This window comes from Trachurus japonicus, chromosome 19 (genome assembly GCF_045865225.1).
Source record: "Trachurus japonicus isolate A0001 chromosome 19, Traja_1.0".
Lineage (NCBI taxonomy): Eukaryota > Metazoa > Chordata > Actinopteri > Carangiformes > Carangidae > Trachurus > Trachurus japonicus.
In genome coordinates, this window is record NC_140925.1 from 1,264,865 (window position 1) to 1,283,684 (window position 18,820).

At 40.4% G+C, this 18,820-nt stretch overlaps 2 protein-coding genes across 2 annotated transcripts in view; both read left to right on the plus strand.

The window, feature by feature from the left end:
• LOC146967091 (uncharacterized) overlaps positions 1-7,081 on the plus strand; it is a 33,585-nt gene extending 26,504 nt beyond the window's left edge. The window contains exons 17-22 of the mRNA XM_085762169.1: positions 230-568; positions 1,932-2,016; positions 2,180-2,295; positions 4,101-4,268; positions 4,397-4,489; positions 6,476-7,081. Of these exons, the coding sequence (XP_085618295.1) occupies positions 230-568; positions 1,932-2,016; positions 2,180-2,295; positions 4,101-4,268; positions 4,397-4,489; positions 6,476-6,601 (927 nt within the window). The 3' untranslated portion in view covers positions 6,602-7,081. The remainder of the gene's footprint in view (positions 1-229; positions 569-1,931; positions 2,017-2,179; positions 2,296-4,100; positions 4,269-4,396; positions 4,490-6,475) is intronic.
• Positions 7,082-9,835: 2,754 nt separating this feature from the next.
• heatr1 (HEAT repeat containing 1) overlaps positions 9,836-18,820 on the plus strand; it is a 66,304-nt gene continuing 57,319 nt past the window's right edge. Inside the window, exons 1-7 of the mRNA XM_085761315.1 lie at positions 9,836-9,856; positions 9,962-10,120; positions 13,353-13,569; positions 15,017-15,158; positions 16,272-16,373; positions 17,280-17,423; positions 18,453-18,664. Coding sequence (XP_085617441.1) covers positions 9,979-10,120; positions 13,353-13,569; positions 15,017-15,158; positions 16,272-16,373; positions 17,280-17,423; positions 18,453-18,664 — 959 coding nt within the window. The 5' untranslated portion in view covers positions 9,836-9,856; positions 9,962-9,978. The remainder of the gene's footprint in view (positions 9,857-9,961; positions 10,121-13,352; positions 13,570-15,016; positions 15,159-16,271; positions 16,374-17,279; positions 17,424-18,452; positions 18,665-18,820) is intronic.

Genomic DNA, 18,820 nt, shown 5'->3' on the forward strand with positions numbered 1-18,820 from the left:
ATCCAACAACTCCACAACGCTCTGGTGGACAAGTTGTGAGCTGCACATTCACCACGCTATGAGATAATAACACAACGTTACCACACAGAGTTGTTTTAGAGGGAAATTCATGCAAAACCACTGATGCACGTTGCCTTCAGGGACAGTTTTTCATCAACAGTCTCTGTATTTACCACCACAGACGTTAAGTTGTGACCGGAGCTTCTTGTCCCTCGTGTCCTGGTCTCAGGTCCTGGTTCAGGTGCGGGAGCAGGTCCAGGCTCTGCTCTACGGGAACCAGCTGGCGGTGGCGAGCAGCGGCGACCTCGACCTCGGCGTCCCAGAGTCAGAGTCGCTGCTGCAGTGGCTGTCGCAGCGCTACGTCAGCCAGGCCGAGCTGCAGGCGGCGCTGGCCTCGCTGGAGCTCCGGGTCCTCAACAACCTCAGTCAGCAGCTGGAGAAACATCTGGAGAAACATCTGGAGCAGCAGCTGGAGCAGCAGCTGGAGCAGCAGCTGGAGCAGCAGCAGAGGAAGCAGCCGGTCAGACGGCCGGTCCGGGACACGAGCGGAGCTGCACTGACCCCGGAGGTGACGTCACAGTTTGATCTTTGACCCCTGGTTGTGATGTCACTATGACAGTTAACCTCGTGTCCAAAAAAACTGCTATAAAATCATCATATCGATATTTTTTTCTGCTCCCCCCCCCCCCCATAAATCTCTTAAACCACTTCAGCTCTGCTCAAAACTACCAAACAATTACATAATTTTCAGAATTTTAAGCCTTTAAATGCCAGTTTGAAGACAAAAAGGGACAACGAGGAGTTTCTATCTGGTTATAAAAAGTCTCATGTTAATGTGGATGAATCTCCGTTACCACTTGTTAATGGTCCATTTTAGATAAATCTATGGTTTTGTCTCTATGGTTATTTTGTTATTATTAGTGGTGGTGGAAATGCTGGGCGAGCCGACCAGCGTTTCTTTACTTTGGGTTTCGTGGCGAGTCATGAGAATAACGCCGCCGTATGAATCTCCGTTTATGGTGGGAACTACGACGGTATGTGATCGTCTTCCAACCTCTGACTTTAATTCTTGATGAATGAAAACATGAGTCTGTCTTGACCCGGTCAAAGAATTTCACGGTGCGGAGGCTCATAAATGTAGTGGAAACACTTTGCTTTAACAAAACTCCTTGTTGTCCCTTTAACCTCGTGGTTCCCTCGTGTCCAAAAATGGACGCACAAAAGAACTGCTATAAAATCATCATATCAATATTTTGTTCTGCTTTTTTTTCCCATAAATCTCTTAAACAACGTCAGCTCTGCTCAAAACTACCTAACATTCAATCATTTTCAGAATTTTAACCCTTTAAATGCCAGTTTGAAGACTTAAAACTGGCATTTAAAGGCAGTTTTAAGACTTAAAATGCCAGTTTGCTCCTGTTTGACTCTATTCCAGCTCCGACAAACACGTTGACGTGAACAAACCCCTTGATGTCTGTTTGAAGACATCTGACGTTGTCTGTTTTTATGGGATGTAAACAGCCTAACATCCGTCTGCTCCCGTTATAAACGCTGCTGTGGTGATGCAGAAACAGACAGACGGAACAGATTAAAAAGAAAATCTAAACATTCATTCTGTTAGAGCTAAAATATTAGAAACTAGAGCCCCAGGTTGATTTGACTGGAATTGTCCTTTAACCCCTTGAAGCCTGAATTATCAAATCATTAACAGAAAAGTCTGATTCTTTGAGACTCAAGTCTCTATACGACCATTCGACACACACTGTGGGGGAAAAAAAGAGAGAAAATACCCTTTGCAAATTTTCTTTTTTCATTTTTAAAATTCTCTATTTCTCATTATTTGTGTTAAAATGTTTTGTTTTATATATGTATATAGTATATGTGTGTGTGTGTGTGTGTGTGTGTAACGAGTGTGTCCCTCGTCTCCTCAGGACGTCCAGCTGATGGTGAGCGACGCTCTGCGGATCTTCTCCGAGGACCGGACCGGCCGCGCCGACTTCGCCCTGGAGTCTGGAGGTCGGAGAGAAGCTCAGTCTGTTTGTGTTCAAGGGCCAGGCTGTTGTTGTTGTTGTTGTTGTTGTTGTTACTCCCTGTCTCGTTGCTCTGCACATTAACTGTAGTTCAGGGTTGAAAACCTGTAGAAGTGTTGACTGATGTTGCTCTGGTCTTGGTCCCGCAGGCGGCAGCGTCCTGAGCACTCGCTGCTCGGAGACGTACGAGACGAAGGCGGCGCTGCTCAGTCTGTTCGGAGTTCCTCTCTGGTATTTCTCTCAGTCTCCTCGGGTCGTCATCCAGGTAACACACACACACACACACACAACCTGCCTCATGTGGGACAGTTTGTGTTTTTACATATTTATTTTTATTTTAAAATGTGTCATCTCCTCCATTTGTTTTTTTGTTTTTTTAAAGGGATAGTTCAACATTTTGGCAAATTGGCCCATTGCCATAATCGCTATAGTCATAGCAGTAGGTTCGTTACCTTTATTTGTTGGTGTAAGCTATTTTTAGAATGGAGGAGCGGAGCGGCAGGCTGCTCAGAGCTACGCTATGGAGGCTAAAGGAATTTCTTGGTTTCCCTCATTAAACTCATCAAATACAAAATCCCAAAACTCCAAAACGCTATTGTGGACAAGTTGTGACCTGCACAATCACCACGCTATGAGATAATAATGGAACGTTACGAAATGGAGCCGTTTTCGAGGTAAATACAGGGTAAATACAGAGTCTGCTTGCTGAAAAACTGTCCCTGAAGGCAACGCGCATCAGCGGTTTTGCATGAATTTACCTCTAAAAAGGCTCCGTTTCGTAACGTTCCGTTATTATCTCATAGCGTGGTGAATGTGCAGCTCACAACTTGTCCACGACAGCCTTTTGGAGTTGTTGGGTTGTGTATTTGATGAGTTTGATGAGGAAAACCAAGAAATTCCCTTAGCCTCCGTAGCATAGCTCTGAGCCGCCTGCCGCTCCGCTCCTCCGTTCTAAAAATAGCTTACACCAACAAATAAAGGTAACGAACCTACTGCTATGACTATAGCGATTATGGCAATGGGCCAATTTGCCAAAATGTTGAACTATCCCTTTAACAATATTTTAAGTTTTTACATATAGAAGCTAAAACATCTTTTTCAGTTGAATATATTTGCATTTTCTTTATTTCTTGAAAAGGCTTGGGCAACGAGACAAAGAGCAACATATAGTTGAATACTGAAAGTAATCTTTAACTGTTTATTTATGTGTCTCACCTGTGTGGCAGGTAACACCAACAGGAAGGATTGTCTAGTTTTTTTTTTTTTGTATTTGTCATTAAAAGTGTCTTGTAATCCCATATGGGATGGAACACAGTGGTGGCATGACACGAAAAGAAAAAAAAAATTGAATTCAAAAATTAATATAAAAAACGTACAAATAACCACAACTATTGCAAATAATTAGTGTGCTATACCAGGGGTTCAACTAGTGTCACTCTGGGCTCCACATTGTCTCATGGTCTTTAAGTCGCGACCCACTTTTATAGAATTCAAACCAAGATTTTTTTTTTAAAGCCTTTAAAAACTCATTTTGCTCTTTATTGAGCAAAGTGCATTTCAGAGCACATGAATGAAACTGAGGAGTTACCATGACAACTGCATGTACGAAAGTGAATAAAAAAATATCAAACTGCACAAAATGGAGACCAACAAAACAAAACCAGATTCACTGCATCAGGCCACATTAATAAGAAACTGAGATCTTTGCATTCAGAGCAAATGGAGCAAATAATCAGAAAGTGAGGAGGAGCATTACAACTGCATGTGTTCACGTGTCTCGTGCCTTTCAATATAAGTATATATTGAAATATAATATATAATTGTATAATATATAATTTATTTTTCAAAATAAAAGACATGTCCAACATCAGATGTGCATTAAATATTATTTACTTTTTTGACCAGCTGTCCGTGACCCATCCAGAACGGGTCCCACCCCACCAGTTGAGAACCACTGTGCTATACAACAAAACTATCAAAAGATGAAAAATAACAAAACACGATACATGTGAGTCTTCACCTCCCTCATTAGTTAACGGTCACTGTGTCTCCGTCCTCTCCGTCCTGCAGCCGGACGTCCACCCAGGGAACTGCTGGGCGTTCCGAGGCTCCACGGGTTTCCTGGTGATCCGTCTCTCCATGACGATCGTCCCCTCCTCCTTCTCCCTGGAGCACATTCCCAAGGCGCTGGCGCCCAGCGGGACGCTGCGCAGCGCTCCCCGACGCTTCGACGTCTACGTAAGACGAGACGCCGCCGCCGCCCGGAAACATCTGAACGTCTTTTACATCTGGACGTTTTCTTCTGTTTCTAACGTGAAGCATGTTTCTGTTTTTGTTTTGTTTTGTTTTGTTTTGTTTTGTTTCAGGGTCTGGAGGATGAAGGTCAGGTGAGCGGGAAGCTGCTCGGCTCCTACTCCTACGACGAGGACGGAGAAGCTCTGCAGACGTTCGCCGTCACCGTGAGTCTTCACTAGAGTTCTCAACGGGTCGGACCAGCCCGACAAACCCGACTGGACCCGCGGGTTCGGGCCGGGTTCAGGTCGAAAAAATGTGAAAGTGACTCGAGTCGGGTCGGACCTCGGGCTTCCTTTTTTCTCTCTCATAAAACACATTTCTGGTGTAAATTGTTGTTTGTTCACGTGTGAGTCTCAGACAAATCTCCCACTCTGCATCCTGTGCTGCTGTGGGCAGAACCACTGAAACATCACCGACGATAGGCATGTGCCGACTCGACAGCTGGAGCTGTGCGTCAACAGCACGCGCACTGGTTGGTGGATAAATCTCCACAAAGACGCACCATTCCCGCGGCAGAAATGTAATCAATTGCGCCTGCTGATTAAAGGGCAAGTGTAGCCTACAGCAGGACGTTAGCGGGCCGGTACTGGAGGGGCCAGATGACGTGAGGCAGAAGACGATGCTGCGTCACCGGCAGCGGCACCTTCCGCTGCAAAGAAAGCACACCGCTTTTTTTCTTTTCTTTTTTTTCCGGGCCGGGCCGGGCCGGGTTCGGGTAGATAATTAATACTGGTGTGTCGGGCTCCGTCGAGTCCGCGCCTAATAACCCACGTGCTGGGTCGGTTCGGGTTGTAATTTTCAGGCCCGTTGAGAACTCTAGTCTTCACTGCTGCAGCACAGTTTACATCCGTCACTGGAAACAGCTATTCCAACAGAATTCAAATTATTTTCAAAATGAGAACATTCGAAGGAGGAAACTGATGCTCCAACGTGTTCCTTCCACAACGACGCAGATTAACGTTTTGCGTCGTGACGTTCGCGGTCGTAAACGTGTTGATAAGACAAACTATTTTGTTGTTGATGTGCGACGTAGAGCTGCAGCTCCAAATATACAAGTTTTAATATATACAAGTTTTTTTAATCACCCGTTTATGCAGCTGGAGCGGTGACTACGTGTTCCCACATTGCACAACAACTTTTTTTTTTTAATCAATCGATCCATAGACCACTTGGTGCCGTTCACTGATCAAGAAGGGAAATGGAAATATTACAAGTAGTGGAGCAACGGATCACAGTTTTACCAACTCAGTATAAAACTTCAACTGTGTGTTACAAATGTTACATAACAGATTTGGTTGGAATGCCCTTTAATGGACACAGGATGTAATAATAAACTGGTTTAAGTGAATATGATGAGATACGATGAAAAAAACACATTCAATATTCAAATTATTAATTATTTTGCAGAAACATATTTACCATAACTGCATAATTTACCAGTTAAATGACTTTTAAAGGGATAGTAGCATTTTTTTAAAGTGTGGTTGTATGATCTCCAAATGCAGTAGAAGACTCTCTGCACTCCTCCCGTTAGCAACGCCAGCCCATAATAGCCCTGCCTAGAGATTTACAACATACAGTGTTGTGAATGGACCCAAAGAAACGGCCTATTTTCACGGCCTAAAAGAGGTTTTACCTGAAAATAAATACACAGTTCCATTGTTCGCTATAATATAATTTTTTCCAGCCCTTCAAAGTGCAGGAAAAACACAGTTTTTATTTGGACCTAACCAACTCACGTATCCCTCCGCCCAGGGTTAGCGCCCGCCGATCAGCAGTTGGTTAGGTCCAAATAAAAACTGTGTTTTTCCTGCACTTTGAAGGGCTGGAAAAAATTATATTATAGTGAACAATGGCACTGTGTATTTTTTTTCAGGTAAAACCTCTTTTAGGCCGTGAAAATAGGCCGTTTCTTTGGGTCTGTTCACAACACTGTATGTTGTAAATCTCTGGGCAGGGCTATTATGGGCTGGCGTTGCTAACGGGAGGAGTGCAGAGAGTCTTCTACTGCAATTAAAGTACTTAGGGGCTATTTGTAGATCATACAACCCCACTTTAAAAAAATGATACTATCCCTTTGAGTCTTTCACGGTTTTATTCAGAATGTAAAACCTCCTCTTCCTCTTCTTCTTCCTCTTGTGTGCTGACAGGAGGAGAACGACCAGACCTTCCAGATCATCGAGGTGCAGGTTTTGTCCAACTGGGGCCACCCGGAGTACACCTGCATGTACCGCTTCAGGGTCCACGGGACGCCGCCGCCGCCGCCGCCAAACTGACCCCACGACGGCGTCTCGGTCCGGCCTCGGCCACTTGCTGCTAACTGTGCCTCCTTTATTTATTATCGATCCGTCTGAGCCGCCGATAACTCGCCTTCTGACGGCGGCTCAGGCCGACGGCCATGTTTTTATCAGTGTTGTTGTTTCTGTCGTCGGTTTGTCAAGTTTTAGCATCTTTTCTTTTTATCCGTTAGTGTCTCATGTTTCTGTTTTAAGGTTTGAGTAGATGATGAACAATTCCTTTAAAGTCTGTGCTCAGATTTATTTATTTAACTTTTCAGTCGAACCACTTTATTTAATGCTCAGAACTTTACAAGTTCACAAACCGGACGGTCCTTGAACACAACAAGAAGAGACGGGCCTTTACAAATAAAACTTCAGCTCAGGTGCCTTTTATTAATATTGTTATTCTGGAGTCAAAGCAACAACTTTGCTTCAACTGTCGGTTTTATTACAGATTCTGACTGAACACTGTGTTTTGTTTTTTACCTAATGTGCATATTTTTGTGTTTTTTGTACGTGTCTGATCTGATGTAGCAGAATAAAGATGTAAAGATGATTCTCTGTTTGTCGTCCTCTCGCTGAAGCCGCAGCTCGTCTTGTGTTTCCTGTATTGTAGTGTTCAGTCCCAGTCGTCATAACAACCACGTGTCTTGATATTTACATCGTTCCTCTTCAGCTACAAAGATAAAAGATGATTTGATGTAAAATCTAAACCATATTTAATGTGTGAACAAAGTTTGGATTGAACAGAAGAACACAGCACAGAACCTGCTGAAGTCTCCTCCCACTGTCGACACTGGTGACACCAAGTTGTTACCATGGTTACACAAGCAGATACTTTAGCACAACTATTTGAATTATCTGTTAAACGTATTGAATCACATCACAGAAACCAAAGGGAGATAGAGACACAGAGATATTTGTGGTTTAAAAAAAAAAAAAGAAGCATTTCAACAGAATAGTTTTAAAATGAGCTTTTTTTATTTTTTACTTTACTAAAATGTTTTACAGTGTAAATGAAAACCTTTAAATAATCAGTTGTATCGAGCAGTATCTGTCCCATTTCGTCTCTTCAGCTTCATCCAAAGGTTGTAAGAGCAAGAGGAAAAAAAAAATAGTTTAATCTTTTAATTTTATATGTGAAATAATACTACATTCAAAAATGTAAATGGTCCTCAAAAACACCAAAAAATTCAGAAACCTAAAGTAGAAATCCGCTGCTACATTCAAACAATAAAACATTGGACATTTAGCCTACAAATCATTAAAATCCTCTGTGTAATTATTTAAAAAACAAACAAACAGTGTTTTCAATTCAGTTGTGTAAATAAATGTATATATGAAGAGTTCATTTGTGAAAGTAGATAACTCCGTTTTTAAAAAATTCTAGAATCTTCATTTTTAATTTTTAATTTCCATAAGGTGATATCAGTCAAACCAAAGTTGAGTGACTTTGAGATGTAACAAAACAGACATATCTCAAAAAAAATAAAATTTTATTGAAAACAACACTATGCAAAGAATAATTACAAAGCCTCAGCTCATTTTTTTTCAAAATGGCACTTATCTGCTTTTGCAAATGAACTTTATATTTTATGGTTTTGGTTTTGTCTTTTTCTTTCTTCTAAATAAAATAAAAAATAATAAATCTAAAAAAACAAAAACAAAAAAACCCAACGGACGGGGAGCGGAAGTGAACCGGATGTTTGTGTCTGTGACGTCACGGCGACCCGGACGCAGAAGTGACGTCACTCGTCCACGAACGAGGTCGCTTCATCCACGAGCGACAACAACGTGTTTATCGACTCAACACAGAAACAGAAACACGTGAGTTTTATTCAACTTTTCTCTTCAGTTGTGTGTCCGTGTTGTTTTATTGTTGTTATTATTGTTGATGTGTATCTGTCGTGATGAGTTCAGGGACCTGCAGACTGTTGAGTTTTAACTTTTATATTATTAATGATCTTTAATCATGTAGCGGAGCAGCTAACACACCAACACACCAACACACCGGCATCATGCTGCTGCTGCTGCTGGTTTCACTGGTCAATACAGCGGGTTAGCACCTATAATCTATCACCTATCATCTATAATATGATATATAATCTATCATCTATAATCTATCATCTATAATATGATATATCATCTATAATCCACAAGCAGTTTAATCCTTGAACCGCAGCATCATGTTAAACCTGAAACACAGTCACTGTGGTTTATAGTAGTTAGTTAGTTTGTAATAGTCCAGAGTTTTTATAGCTACTACAGCCACGGAAAAAAGATAAGAGACCTTTTTCTCAAATGTTTCTTAAAAAGTATCTGTACATGTATGGCACATTTCATTCCTGTTTGTTTTAACACCCATACAAACACAACTCATTCTACTCATTCTACCTGAATTACATCTGATTTTTTTATAGGAAGATTATAAAAACCACTGCTGGGATTAAACAGTGACATTATCCCACAAAAATGTTAAAATATTCATTTTGTGTTGCTTAGAAATGAATATGAACACGTTTTCCTTCATTATACATATTAAAGGTCTGAGAAGACTGAATATGTTTTGTTATTTCGACTAGCTAGTTGTCATTTTCTGCCAATAAATGACAATATTTCTAATGGGAGAAATGTTGTCAGCAGTTTATAGAATAAAACAAAAATGTTCATTCTACTCAAATAGATATCTATAAATAGTAAAACCAGAGAAACTCATCGTTTTGAAGCTGTAGCTATATACTGAGCAGTGTTTGCATGAAGCCTAATCGTGGATTTTTATGTTGAATTCATAAAAAACTTGGTTTATTTGGCTCCGTTTACATTTGTTAATGTAGCAACAAAAACAGTTTCAGCTTTGTGTCTGTTCAGGTTTCAAACATCTGTTCAAGTTCTACCCAAAACAAGAAGACATAGCAACATTCATAGAAAAGATAACACATGTTTTCCTCCTCCTGTTCACAGAAAGAGCTGTTCACATTAACATCTTTAAATCTGGAGATAATCTGATTAACAGGATCAATATATAAATGTATAATCTTCTAATAAACTTCCTTCATCTTGTTTGTGACACAGTTTCTGCTGTTAAACTCTGTGTAAAACAAACTTCCTGTTTATCAGACTCACCTGACCTGATGATGCTTTTAATTATTATGTTTTAGTGAGCAATTAATATTTAATTTTATGTTTGAAACCTAAAATATTCACTTTCTATCAAAGAGAAAGTCTGGAAATCAAGTGAATCTTATCGTCAAGGTGATTCATCGATTCATCTCTATGATCAGTATCAGTGAGTCTTCTGTTTTACGGACGGTCAGTGAAGTGGTCCTGTGTGTCTCTCTGTGTGTGTGTGTGTTTCAGATCTAGAATCCGTTGCCATGACGTCGTTGGCTCATCAGCTGAAGCGGCTGTCGCTGCCTCAGAGCGACGCGGCGCTGCTCGGTCGCCGTGACGTCGCCTCGCTGCTGTTCGACCCCAAAGATGCGGCGACGATGGACCGCAGCAGCTTCTACGCCCTCGGTGAGGCTCCGCCCACTCCGCACGCCGCCGCTGCACATCCCATCATTATTATTGGTTTATTTGTTTATTTCGGGCATGTCAATTAAATCATCATCATCATCACACTTCATCTTAGTTACAATAATACAATACACATGGCTGAAAGGGGTGGGCGATATGGCAAAAATATCATATCGCAATTTTTTTTAAATGAAGTCACGATTTCGATTTCATCACCATCTTAAATTGAAAAAAGAAAAACAGACAATTTAGGCCAAAGAACCTTTCTGAACAGATTTTAATCTAAATAGTTGCAGTTTTGCCAACATGTGCAAACAACGTAAACATAGTAAAAGGTAACAACACTCTGATAAAGCCACTCTTGCAACATAAAAGGGAGCTTTCAATAAACATGAAAGTAAAATATTAATGAAGACATTAATGTTTGTTTTATTCAACACAGTCATTTTAACAGGATTTTAAGTATCAAAACACTAAATAGCTGATTGAAAAGGGTCAAATAAAAATACAAACTAAAGTAACTGTGGTTATCTCTTTTAGATAAACTTTGTAAATGTCCTTTCTTTGCGCTTTGCAGCATAGAACTGCAGTTTATAGAATGAGCCCCAGACGATCCTACGATCTCTGCACTTTGGCAGATCGTCTACACGCTCTAATCCTTCACCATCTAATATCGCCGTATCGCCCAGCCCTACACATGGCCGAAAGGGAAAGCTTCTCTAGTCCCGCCCCCGTTAGTTGAAAATTAGCACTTGTGCTAAACACACTCAAGCAAAGCATCTGGTCTGTCCACTGGAACAGTCTAAATGTATTTGTGATGTCCATATCAAATAAATAAACATAACATAACATAACATACCCACAGAATAAAAATCTTTATCATAATCTTTTCTTTTCTTTTGCTTTTTACATTTTGACAACATGTTCCAGCAGTAGGTAGTATACAGAGCTGAAGTCTAGCTCTAGACAGTAGGCTACATACAGATTATGTGTGTGTCTGCACATTAGGGCTGGGACGATACGCTTTTCTCCCGATTCGATTCTTTTACTATTTTTTGGATGGCGATTTGATTTAAATTGTGATTCTACGATGTTGCCGATTCTCTCTATGATTTTTAGTCTTTAGCATTTTTAACATTTATCTGCACACAAACACTGTAGGAGCCTAGAAATTAACATACTCCATTATGAAGTGAACTTAAACCCTTTTCAAAACCTGGACTCTCTGTATGTAAAAAAGGCGAACAAATGCACATTGCACAATATTTAAAAACATTAAAAAAAAAAAAAAATTATAAAAAAGATATCGCGATATTTATTTGAATCAATTTTTTCTCCCACCCCTATTACCCACAGAATAAAATCTTTATCGTGATATTTTCTTTTCTTTTGCTTTTTACATTTTGACATAACATGTTCCAGCAGTAGGTAGTTTACAGAGCTGCAGTCTAGCTCTAGACAGTACATACAGATTACGTGTGTGTCTGCACATGTGTCCATATTAGTCCGTCATGAGTGAACAACAGTCTCATCTTGTAGCCTGGCATGTCACAAAGTCACAAAGTCACAAAGTCACAGAGTCACAGAGTGGTCCAATCCACAGAGAGTAAAAGTCCAGTGTACTTGTTATCCCCTACACATCTCAAGAAATGATGTTCTATTCAGAAGAGATTCATAAGATTCATCTCACATTCAAATAGATCTGCTCCGTCAGCACCACTATTCACTAAGTATTCTCTTCTACCAATTCACAAACTGAATAACTATCAGATTTGTAAGTTTATTTACAGGAACCAACATCTCCCTATCACTTTTCAAAATGTATTTATACCTTCTCTAATAATGTCCATTCTCACCGTATTAGACACAGTAATCATGGATGCAAACAGCGCGCCGAAAAGCGAAACTCGCTTTTTTCATGACCAATTAGGTGACTTGTGTGAATCGTTCAGATCCGAAGAGTTTTTGTTTTGGGGAGAGGGGGGGGGGTCTCAGTGTCTCAGCTGGGGTCAGTAAAATGTTTTTCTAACAGGCTGACAGTGACAATCACGTGAAACTGAGGCGAACTCATTCATGGTCTCTGATTATACTGATAACAGCCGACCTCCAATGTAGACGCGACATGCGCGCTCATTAAAGCGGCGCGTATCCGCGTGCAGTCGGTGCGACGGCGACGCCGTTTTCCCCCCGTGCATGTGGAGCTGTGCGCCGCGGACATGCACGGTTCTCTACGTTGCTGTGTCAGGCAGGTGTTTCCACGGAGCTCTGCCCCGTTTCAGAGGTGAAGCCCTGAGTGGAAAGACGTCGCCTCCGCGATGTAGAATGTGTTCAATTAAAGTGAAACTAACACATTATAGAGGCCTATATGTCCATTACACACTGAATGAAACATCCCATGTCTTTATTTATTCAGTTTATTTTAATAGTAATAATTATGACTAACATTCAGTGAAGACCTAAAATCAGTATCTCCAAAATGGAAATATTGCTAAGGAATTTTTTTTTTTAAAGCATTTTTAATATAGAAATGTTGGCCTTCTGAAAACTATGTCCATCTATAATCAATCAATACTTGGTTGGGGTTGAACTACTGGAAATTGACTTTTCCGTGATTTGTTAATGGTGAGCACCCCCCCCCCCCCCGGGGAATTCCTCTCTTTTTTGGTCCTGACCCGTTTGCATCCCTGAGTAATAATCTTACTCTATATTTACCCTTCACCTGCACATCACACCATCAGTTTAATTTGACTTACAGAGGTCCTACTACCTCCTTCATTAAGATCCATTTCTTCTTATTCACAATTTCACATTTTAAAAAACAGTTAAAAATACATCTCAACTTCTCTTGAATTTCCCGCTCTTTCCTCTCTCTCTTTCGCTCTCTCCATATCCCACATCCTCACTTTGTCTCTTTATGAGTTCAATTAATTAATTTTTTGTACCTTATCTCTATTGTCTCTATTTGTTACTGAATCACTTTGCACTTTATCTCTTTATTTTTTTCTCATTTCTGTTCATTTTGCTCATATAACGTTGATTATGTTGCACTTTATCTCTTTTTTTTCTATGTTTATTTGTTAGCCATAGAAATGTGTCTTGTTGTAATTTGTTAAAGAGGTGGAACTTATGTACGAGCCAACCGGCTTTGTTCCCTCCGTGCACCATTGAATTTAAATGTGTGCTAAATAAATAAACTCTAAACTCTAAACTCACCTCCTCCCCTCTCTTCCAGGCTGCACGGGGCTGGAGGAGCTGCTGGGAATCGAACCGGCGTTCCAGGAGTTCCAGGACACGCTGTTCAGCCCGGCGGCGCTGACGCTGGAGCGAAGCGTCCAGTCCCGAGACGTCAACGAGCGGCTCGACGCCGGCATCGCGCTCTTCCTCACCCGCCTGTCGCCCTACTTCCTGCTCAAACCGGCGCACAAGTGCATCGAGTGGCTGGTTCACCGGTACGACGCCGCCGCTCGGCACGGGTTAAAGGATCATTGCTGTTTTTTACAAACTGGACCTTATTTCTAGCATAAAATCCGATCATTTTACTCCCCCAGATAACTTTGGTGTTATTTGGAGTCGTTTTGACTAAATTAGCCCCAGTGGAGCGGCGCGTATATCCGTATAATGCGAGAACACGGGGCAGCGCAATGCAGCCTCTAAATAACACATTATCCGCCGCAAAACTCGTTAATTTCACCAATATTTGTGACCCGATCCATCAAAATGAGTCACAGTGACCCAAATTTCAAAGTTGAGATTTTGGTATCAATGGAAAGATTAGAAAATAAGCTTTAAAATGATTCCCTAGTCAGAGTCACAGCTACATTTGATGGTTTTCTAGATGTGGCCATTTGAATTATGATCTCCTACTCTCTTATTCTGTTCTAAAACCTGAGAAAACTGCATTTAAAGTTTTTGCCAGTGACTCTGGCATCTGTTCCTGTACCACGTGATTACACACACCCTATACGGTTCCTTGTTGTCATAGAGGCAGCATTCAATGACCCTCGGAAAGCAGAGAATCTCACAATTCAGATGCTTTTTACAGCTCGTCTCTATCATAAACGGTTCAGAAGTTGTCATGTTTTGTTGACATTTTGTAAAACATGTGCAAGCGTGTACGTTCAGGTTAGCATCGATGCTACGCTCTGTTAGCGTCGATGCTACGCTCTGTTAGCGTCGATGCTACTCAGTTTAGCATCTGTTTCTGTATCCGTCCCTTCTCGTCATAGATGTAACATTCATTGACCGTCGGAAAGCGGAGAATCCCGTGATTCAGATGCAGTTTACAGCTCGTCTCTATCATGAACGGTTCAGGTTGTTGCTAGCGCTAATGCTACGGTTCGCTTCTGCGTGTTTCTGACTTGTCAGAACAAAATGAGCAGCTGGATGAAGTTCAGCTTCCACAGGCTTCCTCTCCTCAACCTGGACTCACTAAAGCTCCGGCTAGTTGAGATAAAAATGGACCCGAATGCCGAAGCAGAATGATTATTATCAGAATGAGCCGCGCGGCGCTCAGAGATGACATCATCCAGGTCAGAGGTCAGTAGGTCAACCTACAGACCCCGGATGTTGATAACAGCTAACCCCGGACTCAGAGGGGAATAGCACTAGCCTATCAGAACTAAATATTGGTGAAATGAAGGAGTTTCTCTGCAGATAATGTGTTATTTAGACCCTGTAGACTCCATTATACGGATATACGCGCCTCTCGGCTGGAGCTCATTTCATCACAACCACTTGTAATGACACCAAAGTTATCTGGGGGAGGAAATGATCGGATTTTATGATAGAAATAAGGTCCAGATTGTAAAAAACGGAAATGATCCTTTAATGTTTTGTTGCGATGTACACATGTTCGATTCCCCGGTGTCTGATGTTGTGTGTTGGTCGTTGCGGCAGCTTCCACGCCCACCGCTACAACGCCGACAGCCTGATGGCGAGCGCGCTGCCGCATCACGACACCAACGTGTTCGTCAGAGTTCTGCAGCTGCTCGACGTCCGAGACCAGAACAACAAGTGGAACTGGCTGCACCGGCTGCAGGTCAGGATTAGTTTGATTCATTTATTTTAGAAAAATTTTACACATTTTCTAGAATTTTTTTCAAAACTTTTTTTTTGAGAAAATGTTCGACTTTTTTCTAGGAATTTTTAAACTTTTTATTTTTAAAGAAATTATTTTTATTCATTTATTTTAGTAAATTTTACACATTTTCTCGAATTTTTTTCAAAACTTTTTTTTTGAGAAAATGTTCCACTTTTTTCTAGGACTTTTTTTAACTTTTTTTTTTTTAAGAAATTATTTTTATTTATTTATTTTAGAAAAATTTCCACATTTTCTAGAATTTTCTCAAAATTTTTTTTGAGAAAATGTTCGACTTTCTTCTAGGAACTCTTAAACTTTTTTTTTTTCCCCTGAAATCATTTTTTATTTATGTATTTAAAAAAAAAAAAATGTTTACACATTTTCTAGAATTTTTTAAAAACTTTTTTTGGGGGGGTGTAGAAAATTTTCCACTTTTTTCTAGAAATTTTTAAACTTTTTTTTTGAGAGATTATTTTTATTTATTTATTTTAGAAAATTTTCCACATTTTCTAGAATTTTTTTTTTTTAAACTTGTTTTTTTTTGGGGGGGGGTGGGGGGGAATTTTCCACTTTTTTCTAGAAATTTTTAAACTTTTTTTTGAGAGATTATTTTTATTTATTTATTTTAGAAAATTTTACACATTTTCTAGAATTTTTTAAAAACTTTTTTTTTCTTTTTTTTTTTGAGAAAATTTTACACTTTTTTGTAGGAATTTTTTAAACCTAATTTTTTTCCAGAAATTATTTTTTATTTATTTATTTTAGAAAATTTTCCACTTTTTTCTAGGATTTTTTTTACTTTTTTTCCCCCCAGAAATGATTTTTTATTTATTTATTTTAGAAAATTTTACACATTTTCCAGAATCTTTTAAAAACTTTTTGTTTTGAGAATATTTTCCACATTTTCTAGAACTTTTTTTTTTTTTAACTTGTTTTTTTTGGGGGGGGAGAAAATTTCCCACTTTTTTTCTAGGAACTTTTAAACTTTTTTTTTATTTTTCAGAAATGATTTCTATGTTTTTATTTTAGAGAATGTTCCACCCTGTCTCATGTCTGGTGTGTCGTTGTTAGAAACCCGGCGTCCCTCTGTCCAGACGGACCCTCGTCACCCACTGCTACTCAGACCTGAGCTTCATGGACTTCATCTGCTCCATGGTGACCAGCTCCGTCCAGGTGAGGCCGCAGCCAATCAGCTGCCACCGGGACCCTGGGGGTCAAAGGTCACATGACCCAAATAAACATTGGTTAAACTCACAGATTTCTCCTCTTCCTCCTCCTTATGTCCTCTTCTTTCCTCCTCCTCTTCTTCCTCCTCTTCCTCCCTCTTCCTCCTCCTCTTCTTTCCTCTTCTTCCTCTTCCTTCCTTTTCCTTCTCCTCTTCCTCCCTCTTCCTCCTCCTCTTCTTTCCTCTTCTTCCTCTTCCTTCCTTTTCCTTCTCCTCTTCCTCCCTCTTCCTCCTCCTCTTCTTTCCTCTTCTTCCTCTTCCTTCCTTTTCCTTCTCCTCTTCCTCACTCTTCCTCCTCCTCTTCTTCCATCCTTTTCCTTCTCCTCTTCCTCCCTCTTCCTCCTCCTCTTCTTTCTCCTCTTCCTCCTCCTCTTCCTCCTCTTCCTTCCTTTTCCTTCTCCTCTTCCTCCCTCTTCCTCCTCCTCTTCTTTCCTCTTCTTCCTCTTCCTTCCTTTTCCTTCTCCTCTTTCTCCTCTTCCTCCCTCTTCCTCCTCCTCTTCTTTCCTCTTCTTCCTCTTCCTTCCTTTTCCTTCTCCTCTTCCTCCCACTTCCTCCTCCTCTTCTTTCCTCTTCTTCCTTTTCCTTCTCCTCTTTCTCCTCTTCCTCCTCCTCTTCTTTCCTCTTCCTCCTCTTCCTTCCTTTTCCTTCTCCTCTTCCTCCCTCTTCCTCCTCCTCTTCTTTCCTCTTCTTCCTCTTCCTTCCTTTTTCCTCCTCCTCTTCCTTCCACTTCCTCCTCCTCTTCCTTTCTTTCCCTCTTCCTCTTCTTCTTCCATCCTCTTCCTCCTTCTCTTCCTCTTCCTCCTTCTCCTCCTTCTTTCCTTTTCCTCCTCCATTCCCCTCCTCCTCCCCCCCAGGCCTACTCCTCCTCCTCCTCCTCCTCTCCTCCTCAGCTCAGACTCATCTTCTCCTTCTACGCGTCCGTCATCGTCTCTGCTCTGGTTGCCGTGGACAACGTGTCCGACGTCATCGTGGCGAAGCTGCTGCCGTACGTCCAGAGGGTGAGACACCGACCAGCTGGTTATTGATTATTGATCGTCAGCCGCCACCGTTTAGTTTAGTTTAGTTTAGTTTAGTTTAGTTTAGTTTAGTTTAGTTTAGTTTAGTTTAGTTTAGTGTATTTAGTTTAGTTTAGTTTAGTTTAGTGTATTTAGTTTAGTTTAGTTTAGTTTAGTTTAGTTTAGTTTAGTTTAGTTTAGTGTATTTAGTTTAGTTTAGTTTAGTTTAGTTTAGTGTATTTAGTTTAGTTTAGTTTAGTTTAATGTATTTAGTTTAGTTTAGTTTAGTTTAGTTTAGTTTAGTTTAGTTTAGTTTAGTGTATTTAGTTTAGTTTAGTTTAGTTTAGTTTAGTGTATTTAGTTTAGTTTAGTTTAGTTTAGTGTATTTAGTTTAGTTTAGTTTAGTTTAGTTTAGTTTAGTTTAGTGTATTTAGTTTAGTTTAGTTTAGTTTAGTTTAGTTTAGTTTAGTTTAGTGTATTTAGTTTAGTTTAGTTTAGTTTAGTTTAGTTTAGTTTAGTTTAGTTTAGTGTATTTAGTTTAGTTTTGTGTATTTAGTTTAGTTTAGTTTAGTTAAGTTTAGTTTAGTTTAATTTGGTTTAGTTTAGTTTAGTTTAGTTTAATTTGGTTTAGTTTAGTTTAGTTTAGTTTAGTTTAGTTTAGTTTAGTTTAGTTAAGTTTAGTTTAGTTTAGTTTATTTCGATCCCCATTAGCTTTAGCCACGCAGCAGCAGCAGCAGCAGCTATTCTTCGGTGAGGTGTTGAAACATATTGAGAAGGTCTTGAAAAAGTTTTAAAAAGGTTTTAGAATTAACTTCAAGATGTTGGCTAGTGAGGGATTGGACCAAACAACTGGACAATAAAATAATCCAGATGTGACCAAACCAGAGCTTGAATGACTTGTTTAGTAGTTTGTGTTGTTAGATATTTAGAGCGTCTCCTCCTAATCATTGAGAGAATGTTTCCAGTTGTGGTTTTTATCCTCCGTCGTTAACGATATATCTCTCTCTGTGTCGTCATGGTTACCGCCCTCAGGGCCTGAAGTCTCCGCTGGCCGACTACAAGGCGGCGTCCTACATGGTGGTGAGCCAGCTGGCCGTGGCGTCGCCGTTGGAGACGGGGCTCGTGGACAGTCTGGCGCTGCAGCTGAGCCGCTCGTTGCTACGGGCGCCGGTGCTCGCCGCCGACGGGCTGGGATGCCTCGCCGTGCTGCTGCAGAGCCAGAGGGACGGCGCCGCCGGGCCCAGGTGGGTCCCCAGTAGGGATGTCACAATTATAGATTTTCTTGGTACGATTATTGTCTGAGAAATAATCACGGTATTTACGATTATCACGATTACAATGCATTAATTACACTATTAATGTGCAAAATCAAATATAGTCAAAATACAATTACAATCTAT